At 39.1% G+C, this 15,522-nt stretch overlaps 1 protein-coding gene across 5 annotated transcripts in view; it reads right to left on the bottom strand.

Annotated features, from left to right (window-relative positions):
* The window catches only part of CDKL5 (cyclin dependent kinase like 5), a 1,214,907-nt gene that overhangs the window by 252,034 nt on the left and 947,351 nt on the right, over positions 1-15,522 (bottom strand). For all 5 annotated transcript variants that reach the window (XM_078658112.1, XM_078658115.1, XM_078658113.1 and 2 more), the window contains one exon: positions 4,503-4,583. In XM_078658112.1, the coding sequence (XP_078514238.1) occupies positions 4,503-4,583 (81 nt within the window). The remainder of the gene's footprint in view (positions 1-4,502; positions 4,584-15,522) is intronic.

Below are 15,522 nucleotides of genomic sequence, written 5' to 3'. Positions count from 1 at the left end.
AATCTTCTTCTGTACATTCATAGCCGTATGGTATAGGTATAACTTGTTTGCTCCTTCAAGGTAAAGGTTATTTACAATTGTGCATAGCCTTATGAGTATTTGCATAGTCTCTGTTTACTCTATGGTGGTATGAGTATTACAAACCTTGTTTTGTGACATGCTTGGATCAGTATGTCTGTTGTCTTTAATTGCGTCATCAGGAAGGTTCAGGTTCATTCGTCTTGTTCTGGCTTCTTTCACGCTCTGATGGTTCCAAAACAGAATAATGGAAATGGGTTGGCGATATGGTTGCAGTCAAGAAAGAAGAAGCTATTCCGGGAGAGCCCATCTTTGTGGACATCCTAGACTGTTCATTGGTGGATTGTGGTTAGCCTTTACCCTGTGCATCATAGAAAAAATATTTTTTGAGTTGTTGAGTTGAAAACTGCTGGAAAGGAAGTAGAGCATAACCCTCGCCTCCGTGTCTAAATAGATTTTAAACTTTCCTTCATGATTACTAGGACATTTTTCATTCCAGCACTTTATGTCACCACACATTTCAGCAGAGCACATAACCATTGCACTTAGCTTGGTGCCTCTTTTCCTATTTATACCACTGCCAGCATCCAACTGCCCAGTAGCAAAGAATATACAATGAAATTCCAGATCCCCTTAATCCTACTTTCGTGTTATAATTAATAAAAATAGACCACAGTTGTACAATTTGGGATAGTATGTGTGTCACCACTCTTTCCAACTGTTTCAGAGGGCATGTCGATGTGTGAGCCGTTTAGTCATCTATCTGCTGTGACGGGTATCGTCCTATGCAGCTTCACTTGCATATAGTATGTCATGTGTAAGCACAGAAACTGTATCGACCGAAGTCCTCTGACCTACCTACCTCTGATGTAATTCATTATCATCACTGCCAAGAATCCAACCCTCGGTGGATTATACATTGAAGAATTGTACTGGTTTTGGTTACTAGCCCCTCTGGCTGTCCCCCCGTGTCCTGAAGAAGACCCTCCGTGACTCCTTCTTGAATCAAGCACTTCTCTGGGTCGAAACCTCAACGTACCTGTACAATCTATTTACTACCCTCTCCACTCCACGTGAAAAGCGGACCAAGCAGTCTATGGACTGGAGATTCATGTGTATAGGGACAGATGTCTACTGAATTGAACATTTTAAATACCTATTAAAAAGCACTGTATATAGTTTATTCACTTAAAGCACCTTGCCACCTCTAGATCACCTTGTCACCGATTAGCTAGCCTTGCATTGTTTTTCAACAATCTTTGTTTTCTGTGACAGCTTTATTATGTTACAACAAGAAAAAAATGATAAAGTTGTTAATACATTTCCTTTTGATTCATTCAAATTAAGTGTGCTCTCCTTTCTTCATGCATAAATGTTTATGCCAGATTAAAGTAACTCCTTTACCCGACAGAACCAACATTAGCATATAATATACTCTAGACACCCAGGTTCTGAGGGTCACTGGGTCACCCCATTATACTTGATGTACAGAGGCTTCACACAGGCACTGATCCTACCTGACTTATCATTGGCCTTGGAAATGGTTAAGCATGTTATTATGATCGACCGTGTCAAGGCTGCAGGCCTGCAGGTTACAGCCCACAATTGGCAATTGGGTCAATTATTTACGTAAAGATTGTTCTCAATCGGTCTGTCTCCCTCCTTTCTGTTCATCCAAGGTGTAATTACATTTTGGAGTGCCACAGAGATCTTTTCTATACCCTAATCTTTTTAGACTTTACATTCTCCTACTGATACATGCTCTTCAGCAGCTGAAGGTGAAAATGTACAACTACGCTGATGATATGCAGCTGCTATCACCATTGATAATACGGTGGAGTCCAGGGAGTTTTTCCAAAACTCTATGCTATGTATTCAGGACTGGATGAACAATCATCAGTTGAAGCTAAACTCTTAGAAAATCGAAATTGTTGTTATAGAAAATAAACTCCATCAATAGAATCCCTCCTTCTCCCCTCCCCCACCCAAGAAAACTGTGAAAAGTCTTGGGATCCTAATTGATGAGGATCTCACCATGAAACCACAGATAGGATGATAGGAGCAGTGACTTCCTTCAACTTTGGAGAATTAGGAAAAACAAGAGATACTTTTAGTGTTCAAGTCATCATCCAAATCATCATTCCTTTTGTTATGTCTCAGATAGTCTATGCAAATGCTCTCTATCTGGGACTTCCGATGGGCCTCAACTGCAGGCTGAAAATCGCACAAAACTAAGCAGCTCGAGAGGTCTTTCGTCAACATAGACATTGCCATACTAAGCCGCTGATGGAAAAGCAATATTGGCTTCCAGTTGCCCAGCACACTATCTTCAAAACAGGCTGCATCATCTTCCAATTCCTCCACAACAAATCTCTGGCCTTTATGTCCTCTAGAATTCAGCGTAACACCCCCAATCGTTATCTCAGAAGCCCACCTAAACCTATTGACTGCCCCAAGATGTAAAAGATAGAGGCTGGGTGGGGCCAGATTCTCGGTGATGGCTCTACACACATGGAACATTCGTCCCCATGACATCAGATCTACAGCCAACTATGTGAGGTTTAGGAAACTTTTAAAAACTTGGTTGTTTACACAAGCTTATGGCAAATTTTTCTGCTTGCTTCTGCCTCATTACTTTAGCGCCAAGAAATCTTTTTGGTGTAGGCGCGCTCTATAAATTCTGTATAAGATAACAGTGTATGCTCGATATCATAAGGTGTGGTTCAGTAAATAAACCACAACCCATCCATCAGTCCTTTCTCAGTATCAAAGTTATGTGCAATGTTGTCATTCGTCACAGGAAAGTGGGACACCTACAAAAATGAGAGTAAAGCCTCCATCCTGGTGCTATGGATTTTCTGTGTCCAATGTGCTGATTAAAGATGTCCAAATCTGTCTGAATTTTGAGGTACTGGATATAGTGGAAATGGCCGCAGTAATGGTGGTTTGAGTACAGTGCTTGCCAACTAGAGCATTGTGGATGCAGCAGAAAATCTGGGTATGATCTTAGCAAAACTAGTTGACTCTGAACATACTCAATGTCAGCAGCAAACAAAAAAGATATGGTTAAGTGTGGTTCCAAGCTGCACTTTCTGTCCCTCTGTGACTAAATAATAGCATAACAGATGTTGTTCCCATCTCGTCTGTATCTTAAGCTTTCTATTTCCCCAAGCTAGCTAGGCATGGAAAGACCTTATCTAGTCACCTCAAGCCTTGGGGGAAGTTCCAAGTTCCTCCAAAAAGTGTGACCGTGGTGTGACATTTTGCATACTGACACCGTTAAACTAAATGTACAATTAAATTTACACAATAAAACTGTATACAGCGGGAAAGCAATGTGGTTCAAAGAGTGAAGTTCAGTCTTTCTGTGAATTGTTATTTCTTCTGTTCTTTCTCTTTTTTTCCTTGTAAAATAAGAGTGCAACTTACTGACAAACGTGTAGAAACGAAGATAAAGCGATTCTTGCTGAGATGAAGCTGAAATTGTGTTGTATTGACAAAAGCATCTACAAGAACTTTTACAAATAGTTGAACAACCAACATGTGATTGAGCCCGAATTACTCCTTTGGAACAAAGCAAAGCGTTGTAGAAGGCCATAGAGAGCCATACGTCAGGGCTTTCAGTTGATATTACAAAGAGGAAAGAAGCACCTGTGCCACTCGGGCAGTGAGCACCAATCCTCTGGGGTTTGCGTCGATCACGCAGTGAGATAACATTTGTGATGCTGCATACGGATTCTTGCTTGTGCCTAAGATGGCGCACACTACTTCTTCCTGGGCTCGCACCTACTGAGATTCCTTTTAGGCCAGAATCAACAGACACAGAGTTTAGGTGCTGGGTCTGACCAGGAAGACCCAAAACATGAATCAATGAGCCATGAGAGTAAGGATGAGCATAGAAAAACTCCTTTAATAGCAACCAAGAACACTCACTTTCAATGTCTGATCTGAATCTGAAATCAACGCAGTACTGTCATACATAGGTAAATGGCTGCCGGTCACGCTGAGTACTGGATCCTGTATTTGTTGAGCACATATTTATTAAGGGCACAGTCCTTACAGTCAACCCTGCCTGTCAGGCAATGGGTATTCCAGTTGACAGTCTGGAAGCTTGACAATTGTTCCTGTGTAGCATTCCATGTTATGGTCATATCAGGGAACTCCACACAACCACTACATGTTGTTTTTTAATATCTAATTTTAACCAAATCTGTTAATAAAGAGTATATAGAACAATTTACAGAATGGAAGCTACCCACTTAACAGAGTTCATATATTTAATCCATGTATGAAAAACATTTGCTGAGATATTTTATCAAGTAAAACATTGACCGTATTGATGCTTGCAAATGAGAAAATATTCAGGTGATATGGCACAGTTATTTTACTATTTTCGAAAAAGAAATACGCCTGCATATTAAGACAAAATATGATCACACAGCTCAGACCCTAACGCGCTGCAAAGAGAACGCATCGCTTCTTACCTTCATAAGGTCAAGCAAAACACCACTTATGATTCCTAGATATCTTCTTTCCAATGATTGGGGGTGGTTAACTGCTGGGAACTGCGAAAAGAGTGTATTAAAGTGTTTAGTATAAAAGGTTACGGTACTATTTGAAAATAAAGTGTACAAAGTTAGCAGTTGTTTTTACCCACATATGTCCCAGGCAATTATTAAATTCTAGGGGCACAAGCCTAAAAAAATAGGTAAATCTGCACTGTCGCATAGGTGTAGATTTACTTATTTGTTGAATTCACAAAGGTTTCCAAGCACACTCCTCAGAACCTGGAAGAGTTACAGGATTCCAGGAGTGCTCCTAGAAAAATGTTGTGAATTCGCAATTACTTGCATGCAAAGACATTTCCATATACATACCTCTATATAGTGTGCAACTGAGCATGTGAAAATGTCAACGCGTTAATGCAATTGCATTTTTGATACAAAATAACATTTGCAATTTCTTCCTCTATGACCCTAACCAATTGAGGAGGATTCACTTCCAATTCCACCCTTAGGATTGGGGGTTGCTTTTCCCTTTGACAGAAATACATATCGCTCTATTTTCAGGCTGGGGTTGGGTCATGAAAAAGTTCATGAATACCCCCACATTCACGAGTTTGTGAACACCCACAAAATTAAGATTTTAAGACTATCCCTGCACTCGAATGCCCTCACAACTCTACCCGCTTCCCCTGACTAGCGGGGGAAGATTTACATAGCTGTAATATTACACCTTACATTTGTAATATACATCATCTGTAAATCCTTCAATGTGAGCAAATCCACTTCTTTTAATTACAAAAGTGAATTTGCACAATTGAATAAAGCCTTTTCCAAGTGACCCCCATTTCCAAGTGAAATGTCACCTTGCACATGCAAAACGCTTTGTGAGTTCGACTCTAGGTTTACAAACAAACATTTATTGATTAGCATCGTGCACTTGGGATAATCTTTTATTAGACAACACATATCAAGCATAAAGCAGCATGTTACTTAGCAATCGTACAAAATTTATTGGTAGTAATGTATTAGTGCATGTTAAATTAGATTAATTATGGAGCTATGAAAATTTGGGATAAAGTTTTGAAAATTTACCCTGGAGATGGAACAGATCAGTGCCTTAGTAAGCGGCGACTATACCAATTTTCCAGACTGTGTAATACACCGGTTGAGACTCAGCCTTGCCAACCATGGTAGACTGCGGGCATACCTTGCAGAGTATGCTTTACCATTTGTGTGAAATGCAAATTGGTTATGCATACCTTATTGTGTGGGCTGAAAGCACAACATGTTTAAGGGCAGTTGAGTACAATATGGATCATTAAAGACAACCAGGTGAGGCAAACGAGAAGTTAATAGGGTGTGCTGAACCCATAACTAAATTCACAGCATTGCACTTCTAGGAAAGTTTGCTCCACCAGAGTTCCCACAAATGTGTCAGTTTACATGCAAAAAGGTTACATTTCAGTGTTTGTTCCATACCATACCAAAAGATAACTAAAACAATGGGCCAAGATAGTTGAATTCAACGGTAAAACTTCCTTGCTTTGGTTTGGGTTGATGGCCTCATTTCTTGTATGTTATGCCATTTTCAATTATGTGAAGTCAAATAAATGTTGACATAATCTAGACTGTTCACACCTTACCAATAGCCACCATGCTGACATGCATTAAATTTATGCAAAAAGAATGGGAGTTACGGTCGGAAACAAACACAAGTGATGGGTGCACAGAATTTAGAATAAAACAGCCAGGCAAAACTAAAAAACCTCCGAACGGCCCTAAAAACACAAACCACACTATTTATCAAGCCTCATAAGTGAAGTACCACACAGACTAGGTCAGCAAATTTGGCATAAGTAGCCTTTTGTAGTACTCCAACTGGTTTTGGTGTAGACCATATAAAGATATACAATCTCAATCGTGAAAGATAGAGATCATTCAATAAAGTACTTTTTTTTTCAGATGAGTTGGATACATTTCCTGACACTTGGCCATATTTCCGAATAAAACTTGGTGCTACAGTAAAACCAGATGAATATCCTTAATTAGGATACTAACCTACTATATTTAAGAGAAATAAATAATAATAGAAGAATCAATCGCCCAGATTCTACTCTTACTTTCCTGCCTGATTTGGCTGGCAGCCTGGCGCACTGACTTAAAAAAACAGGTCAGCTAAATGCACATGAAAACCAATGTTAGTGATAGTATTGAGCAGACCCAACAACATGTGTTAGCAAATCATGCATTGGAAAAAGTGCCACTGTGCAATGGAACAAGATTCACATCAAATCCATGGATCTGACCCCGTTTACCAAAGTCCTGGAAACGTAAAATGGAGACATGGCGAGTTATTAAAAGAGCAAGTCAAACAGACACCAATCTAATACAAATGCATTTCTTTGTCTTCTGTCATATGTCTGCATTTCCTTGGAGGAAATAAATCAACTGCAGATTTAAGGTGTTATCCTACAATGACCTAGCAGAAACAGTGCTGAGGATTACCAATCCTGCATTACATAATACCACTTTGTGCAAGGTGGGCTGACAAGTAACTGTTGAATAATGTACAGCTCAACATGGGACTCAACTACAGGCAACAGTTAAGCCGATCTCTCCTTGCTGCTGCAATGTATTTTGTGTCTTACAAAGAAGCAGTAAAAAATTGAACATCTTCAGCCATCTTTAAGAAAGCACTGTTTAAAGGCAGCATAGGTGCTTCACGAGGTTAACATATCTTGGAAACTACAGCACCACTGGGGCCCACAGTAAAACAGAGAACACTGCATAACAAAATACTACCTTATAATGAAATCTAATCACCATGTCACTGATCACCATATTAGTGATACCCAACAATGGACATTAACTTTGAAATCCCTTTGGAATATGATGCATGTTTCTCCAAAAACCCATCAACCCCACAAGAACACTGCAGTGTATACAGCACATCAACAGTTAATGTACGTTTACCAAATAAAGAACTTTGCAAATTTATAAAGCATAAATTAACAGCGACCATAGTTGTAGGTCAATGACAGGAAAGGGAGTCTCACAACTACAAATAAAGCTACAACAGAGATGGGTGGGTATTGTACGATATTTAAGCTTACACTGAGAAAATGTTCTTTAATTACAAAATACCATGGGAGAACTATAGGTACAGAGTAACACACTAGTTTTTCTCTCCAAAGAATGTCACTTCAAGGTCCCAAACACTTACAATAGATGTAAATCAAAACCTAAGCAGTGTGGGGCGAGACGGGGTTAAGGGTGTAAACAGAAGCAATACATACATTCATGTGTGTACCACAATCCAACAGAATTAAAGTTGGGGCAATTGCGGTAATAAAACAACGTGGAGCCTAGACAAGATAACTGTTTTGCAGATCTCCATTATAGACATAGCTAATATATCACAGTAGTTTAATGGGAACAGTAGTTTCAAGGGCTCACTTTCCAACTCATAACAGAACAAGCCAAGTTAAAAGTCAAATGCCTGTTGTAGTTGGGTGCGTGGCTTGGGGCCCAGGAAAATGGCGGCTTGCTGAATTCTCTCGGACTGACTCAATTGTAAACTGACAAAACTCAGAAGAGAATCTCATCCTTAAAAGAATTTACACAACACTTATTGGTGATTAGTGACTGTGCTGCAACAAATGAGCTAAAGAAATGTGTGAAACGCTGACCGACACTATGGGAAACTCACTGAATTTCTCAGGGAGGGAACATGTCTGGCATCTCTGACACTGCCCTGGCATGCATAAATTGAGATTGGAGAGGGAGGCCTGGCTGAGCTACACATGTTGCAAAACACAAGGTAATGAGGGCACAGGTGAAACGCTTAAACCGGCCTGGCCGAGCTACACATGTTGCAAAACACAAGGTAACAAGGGCACAGGTGAAATGTTTAAACCCGTTCACTGATGTAATACTTTGAATAATCATCACCCCGTGTTAAAAAAAAGTGATAAAAACAGTGTTAAAGTGAAGATAACTGCAACTGATCTGATCTCAACATAGGGTTTAAGAAATCAATTGGCAGATCACAAGACTCGTATGATCCTGTATCTGATAGCGTGGCTGGCATATCTGAACATGACAATACTGAGTTAAGCTGCACTCTTAACAAGAGTGTAGAACCATACAGTACCCCACATGCATCAATGCCTTTGGACTTAGTGGCTGAGACACACAAGTAGGTTGCGACAAGGAGATTTTGCCAAATATATAACACAGTAAATATATGATGCATAGGCTGTTGAAATGTGCCTTAAGGAGTTGCCTTTTACAATTGATTGCTACATACATCACAGTCTTAAAATCTCCATTATATTATGGATGACTATAAACCAAAATAAAAGTAAATCAGGGCCTGACAAGGGTTAAAACTGACCCACCATTGCCTCCATCATGGATTAAGGAAAATCAGACCCCCCTATATATCTAGATATGGTTATGAAAGGACTGAATAACAAGACATGTATAACGCAATCCACAAAGACAAATACTGAAGAACGTCAGAAGGACACAAGTAAAATGTCCATGAAGATGGACGAGACTGAGATCAATATGCAGGAGGAGACATCCAAGTTAATGAAAAAATGTAAAAAGAAAACAATTTCCAAACTTACAAAGCTGAAAAGAGAACAAATTTATTTGGAAAATAGAAACGGGAAATGTCATGATGTTTGGTCTACCGGAAGGATCAGAAAAATTATTACAATTGTGTGCAGTGTCTGGAAAAGAGGACCTGACAATTATTGAATTAGGCTCAACAAGAGAATTCGACATTAAAAAGGCAAATTGGATTCCTACACAGAAACCTGATGAAAATGTATATCCAAGAACAATTATTTTCAGACTCTACGCTATGCACATATGATGAAGATGAAGATATTCAGCACAAATCAGGAAATTCTTATTGGATTTGAGAACCAGGATGTGTGACTATGAATATAAAGTTTGGATTCATCGGTCCATTGAGGATGAAGACCACAGTCAATGGCAAAATAACACCTTCAATGATGCACATACTTTAAAGACATTCTGGACGATTATTGTCAAGAAAAGATGATTGTCTGTCATTCAAGGAAGTAATTACTCTCGGCTTCCCCTCATGATTCAGAAGAGGCTGAATACCTCTTTTTGTTAGTATGTGATCAATAACAATAACAGATGATTGTCTGTCATTCTCAAGGAAGTTATTACTCTCGGCTTCCTCTCATGATTCAGAAGAGGCCTCTTTTTGTTAGTATGTGAACAATAACAATAACAGATGTAATACACTAAAATAATACACTAAAATATGCCGGTGAGCTTGGTAAAAGAAGGATTTAAAAAAATATTTATTTGCCCTTGGCTATCAGTGTAATGCGATCAGGTATTTGTGGATTTCATAAGACCACCTGACTCTTTGTTTTTCTAATTGGTACTTTTACTGGTAATTCAAGTTATAGGTTTTGACAATGAAAAGTCTCCCTTGGCGAGGGAGTTGAATATCAGAGGTTGCTAGTTCTTGCAGTACCAGATTTGCTACAAACGTAACCCGTAGAAGTAAACTGACCGATGTCAATTTTACTACACTAGACAAGCAGCCGTCGCCACTCTGTCACGTTTTTCCTGTTTTGTTTTCTTTCTGAATAATTTAATTTCTAGGCTTCAAATAGGTTCTACAATGGGGAAATCTTAAAATGTGTTTATGCAAACATGGGAAGATTGAAGACTAACTCAATATTCAACATATTTGCGTCTACTCACTCACCATGAGTAGGTAAAGATTTTTCCTCTAACAATAAGAGTTTTAACTATCCTGTCAACAGGAGGAAGATTTTAGAATATTTTAAAGATTGAGAAATCATATTTTATTATTACAAGAAACAACTCTCATTACCTTCCCCCCCCCTATGGACAACAGACGCCCTTAATAAACCTTTACTAGAAGCTGGTATTGACGGTTGGGACGATTTGTTCATGGATGGGGCTTTACTTCCATGGGACTACCTTATTAACAAAGTCGGCCCTGAGTTGTCAAGATTTAAATATATTCAGATTTCTAGCTGGGCTCAGACATATTATGGTCAGTCTATGAGACGTAGCAAGCAGCCTATAGGTGGCAACAGTGACTTGATAACTTCCTTACTAGACAACTCAGTGGCGAAAAAAGAAATTTCCCGATGGTATAACAAAATATTAGATGAAATAGATGTCAGTTTTCAACTACCAACAAACTTATGGGCAGAACTAATGCCGGGGCTCGAAGTGGAAGAGCTCTGGAGTGCTTCCTGCTCATTGCTCTGGGACTTAGTTAAACCATCGTGGCTTCGTCGGAACCACCTTTTTACTTTGCATAGGGCATATTATTCCCCCCATAGGTTAACGAAATTCTCATTAACTGGCCCAGTTTCATGTCCTAGATGTGGGCTAGCTGCTGCCACCGATACGCATATGTTCTTGGAATGTCCAAGTTTATCAGAATATTGGGAAGCCATTAAAAACAAGTTGTCACATTCTGTGGGCGAAAACATCACAATAGACCTCGAGCTTGTGATATTTGGTTTAAGAAACAAAACTCATGATGCATCAACAAGATTAATATTTTACTCTATCCTTGCAGCACGTAGGGAGATATGCAGGCACTGGAAAGATGCGCTACCACCTACAGTGCATGAATGGCGAACATCCCTCCTCCAAATTTCTAAACTTGATTTAGCTAGGGTAGGAAACCCAAACACTAGAGCATACTGGGCAATGCTTGGTTAGTTAAGTCCTTTACCTGGGGTTTTTTTTTTTTTTCCCCAGGTCCGATGATTAATGTGAGCATTGCCTACCTTGGCTGTCAAGACTGATGTCTACATTTCAAGGCGGTCTCGATGACTCGGGCACTATCAACTGAGGTAATATCCCAAGCGGGTCTATGGTCGCTGTATGTTGTGCCAAAAGGGAACCGGCCGTACCCCCCGATAGACAAATCCCTCACCAGCTTTATGGCTGAGTTGGCACAATACATGACCTCTTGACTATTCGCTCTGTGGTGGATTTTTTTTCTCTCGGTTTTGATAAATTGGAGCTTTGCGCACAAATGAGGATAAATAAAAAAAAAAAAAAAAAAAAAAAAAGGAAAAAAAAAAAAAAAGAAACAACTCTCAAACAAAGAGAAGTTATGCAAATAAAGAGAGATCAATGAATTAACTAGTTGTCTCTGGAGAGACAGTTAAAAAGAATGGAGTAACAATTCTAATAGCAAAACAAATGGTTGGTTGTAGATAGTGCAGATATTATCCAGAGACAATTACACTTTCTGCAATTAAAATTCCTAGAGATGACTTTGAAAATGCCAGATAACAGACTGCAGGAAATATACTAGCATCATAGTTGAACTTTAAAAGGTCAAGGAATCCTACAATAACTCAAGGACAGAAACCGTAATGTCAAATTTGGAAGTGAGGAGATAATGAATATTTTCAAAGACTCCTATGAAGCTCTGTATATTCCTACTTTAGTGGTGAATAATAAAAAGATAGATGGATACTTGAAACATATAAATGTTCCTCAGAGAAGCAATGAAAGTAACAACGAAAATAGGGATGAACTATATAGATCTTTCATTCTACATGAAATAACACAACTATACCTCAAATACCTCTAGAAAAAGGACCAGGCCGAGATGGAATGACAACTTTATTCTATAAGAAAGTTTTCCCCTACTAGTGCTGATGGGAAACTATCTGATTTCTTTGTAGACAGAGGAGCAGTCTCAGGTTCGCCAGAAAACATTAATATTATTTTAATATCCAAGAAGGGTAAAGACTCCTTAAATTCATCCAGCTACTTTCTGATTTCTCTAATCAATTTGGACTCCAAGGTCTATGCTAACATGATAACTAATAGACTATTGTCACAGGACAAGGAGAAAGTTGTTGATAAAGTGTCATGGGGGTTTCTCAAATCAATCTCTCTCAAAGTATGTTTGCTGACCCGATTTGTAAATATAATAATGACAGATTATCGAGGGCCATGCGCTGTAGTAAGGACAAATTGAATTACCGCAGAATACTTTAATCTTAACCAAGGGAGTAGTCAATGGAGCCTTTGTCTCCACTGTTGTTTATTATCAGCCTGGAACCATTGCCCTGTCCTCTGAGCAGGGAAAACAAATTTAATTTAGGAGCACCGCCATTGGATAAGGATGTTATAAGCTACCAGCATTTGGGAATGACACAGTCTTGTTTCAAATGTGGAATCATCCATTCCAACAGTTTCGCAATGTATGAAGGAATATGCTTATGTGTCCAGATATCCCTTAATCAAAGTTAAATCAGAATTCATGCTATTGAAGCATCTATATACAAGATATATGGTGGAACAACACAACTTAAAACTGAATAAGGGTCCCTTAAAAAACCTTTGATTGATGTTTGACAATAACATAAAGGATATGATTAAAGTAAATTCAGAAATGGTAACCCCACAAAATTAGAAATCACAAATAAATGGTCCTCCAAATGTATAAGGTGGTGGTCTCCATTGGCCCATAGGCTAAGTTATCATGGCTCTTACTAGAGAGAGATCTAATGAGTAGTGGTTCTTTTTTATCACTTCTAGTACCAGGAAACACAATCTCTAACACTAATTCAAACATTATTTGTGACACTGCATTTACATTCATACACCTGTACAGTAAAAATAAGATCAGAGTAAAAGACTCTTATAGTCTCCCTTTATTGAAAAAAAAGTTGGTCAAGATTAACAATGACTAACGGTGTAAGCAACAGTAGGTGAATAAAAATATAATCATAACAAAAGATCTACATGAATATGGATGGCATAATGCCAATTTTGATTATGCAAGAGTGATTTGGCTTACGTGGTATTGAAATCTAGCCTTTTCTGAAGTTGAGCGGGATCCCTTTCAAACTGAAAGCTATTTCAATCAACATCAGCTATCATTATTCCATAATATTTAATTAATCAAAATGTTCTAGACAGTAATATTGCCATTTCTAAGATTTCTATTTCACACATTGCCTTTGAGCCAATCTGGTAATGTTTGGGGGCTACACTTAACACACAGAGGTGGATACTGATCTTTCTGATATTATTTTAGCTTTTGCATCAAAATCAATGCTATGCTATCAGAATGATGGTGTGAGTGTTTGATTGGTTCAGATGCTCCGTCCATCACCACCCCCTTTTGTACCACTTTTTTCGCCATAAATTGGCAGGGTATGCTCAGACGTGAGTCCCTTGCTCACTTTGCCACTGGATTCAAGCAAGCCGGGCTGAAGACGGCTGAAATGCCAGAAACCGGTCCTCGGAAGCTTGTTTCCGGTCCAGGGAAGGCATGGCTTGGCAGTTCGAGCTGGATTGTTCCCATGAGGCACAGGGTCAGACTGATTTGCAAATGGCCATGTCTGAACTGGGGTGGCAGAGTGGGCTAAAGAACGGTGATGGATTAAACCCAGATCTGTTGACAGGGTGTGAGTGTTTGATTGGTTCAGATGCTCCGTCCATCACCACCCCCTTTTGTACCGTGATGGGAAGACCACCAGCTTTGGTAGGCAGAATCAAAGGAATTGGGGTGCATATAGTTTGTAATGTTGTAATTTTAAATGGGAATAACCATCCCTTCCCTGATCGTTATACCGTCATTCCACCACAATGACATTTGTTTTTTCCACAGTTTATTTGACTTTCTCAATTTCTCACACTCCTGAAATACCTTTATTTTGTATGTTCACCTCCCATCTCAGACACTTATCTTATTCTCCAACATGAAAATCTTACTGCTGCCCCCAGCTCCCATAACTTCGCTGCTTTTTTCTCAGTTCGATACACTTGTCTCCTTCCGTATTTAAGCAGGACATCATTTTACATATACTCAAAAAGCTCTTCACTGACCACTCTGTCTCGTCTAATTTTCATCTCATTTCCTTCCTCCTGTATCTTTCAAACCTTTTAAACTCATTGCTCAAAACCAATAGCCAGCCCTTCTAGATTCATACAGTCTTCTTCCACTTTCTCAATCTGGTTTTCATTCCATCCAATCTATTAAGATTGCCCTATTAACTGACTCCCACCACCTTCACTTCTCCTGCTATAACTAACTTTTCTTTTTACACTTCTTACTCGGCCTATCTGCAGCACTGGACTTGGCAGATCATCCAACTTTTTGTCCTATCAACCCTTATTCTCTCAGGCACTGTACATTCCTTGTGCTCTTCTTACACAACTCTCTAGTTCTAATCAATGACATGTGACAGCTCTTTCTCTACATTGTGTCCTTTTCTCTAGGGAGTAGGGCTCAGTTCTCTTTTCCTGTACATGACCCAATGTCAGCCAATGTTGCTCGCTTCCTTTATCCTTACTATTTCTAGGCAGATCTTCTCAACGTTTTATCGTTACACTTCATTTATTCACACCCTTTACAACATGATTCACAAACTGCCTTTGGTCCTTCAGTTCCTGGATGTCCTTTCCCCACTGACACCCTTGTCCTTCCAAGTTTAAGATATTCTCTTTCCATTCTCCTATCTCACACTCTCCTACACCTTCTTCCCCCTCATTTTCTGCCCACTTTTATGTCTCTTTCTCCATGTAATCTCAGAATAATTTATGATTTTAATTTTATTCTACCAGACTTCTTGGTGGTCTCTCATTAATGCCACTTTCAGCTTTGTGACAAGTGTATGGTTTCCCCCATGCTATCATTATTTTGTTCTCAATTAGACTGTTGTTCTACAGTGCACGAAAAACTGTCTTTCATGCTGTTATTCAATGTCTCTGCCATCCTTCTATTTCCTCCCATCTCTCAGTTCTCACTTCATATATCTGATTGCTTGGTATTTAAATGCATGCAGGATCGTCCTCCTTCTTTCATTCCTACTAAACTTGTGCAGCTAATATCAGGTGTCTGACCTTCCCTCACACTCTCCTCGTTCTACATTTCTTTAAAAACCTACTTCTGTTAGAAAGAAGTTCCAAAGAAGTTTTAATCAAC

The sequence above is a fragment of the Lissotriton helveticus genome, chromosome 8 (assembly GCF_964261635.1).
Source record: "Lissotriton helveticus chromosome 8, aLisHel1.1, whole genome shotgun sequence".
Lineage (NCBI taxonomy): Eukaryota > Metazoa > Chordata > Amphibia > Caudata > Salamandridae > Lissotriton > Lissotriton helveticus.
Note: the sequence above shows the minus strand (reverse complement) of the source record. Positions and strands in the feature narration are given on the sequence as shown.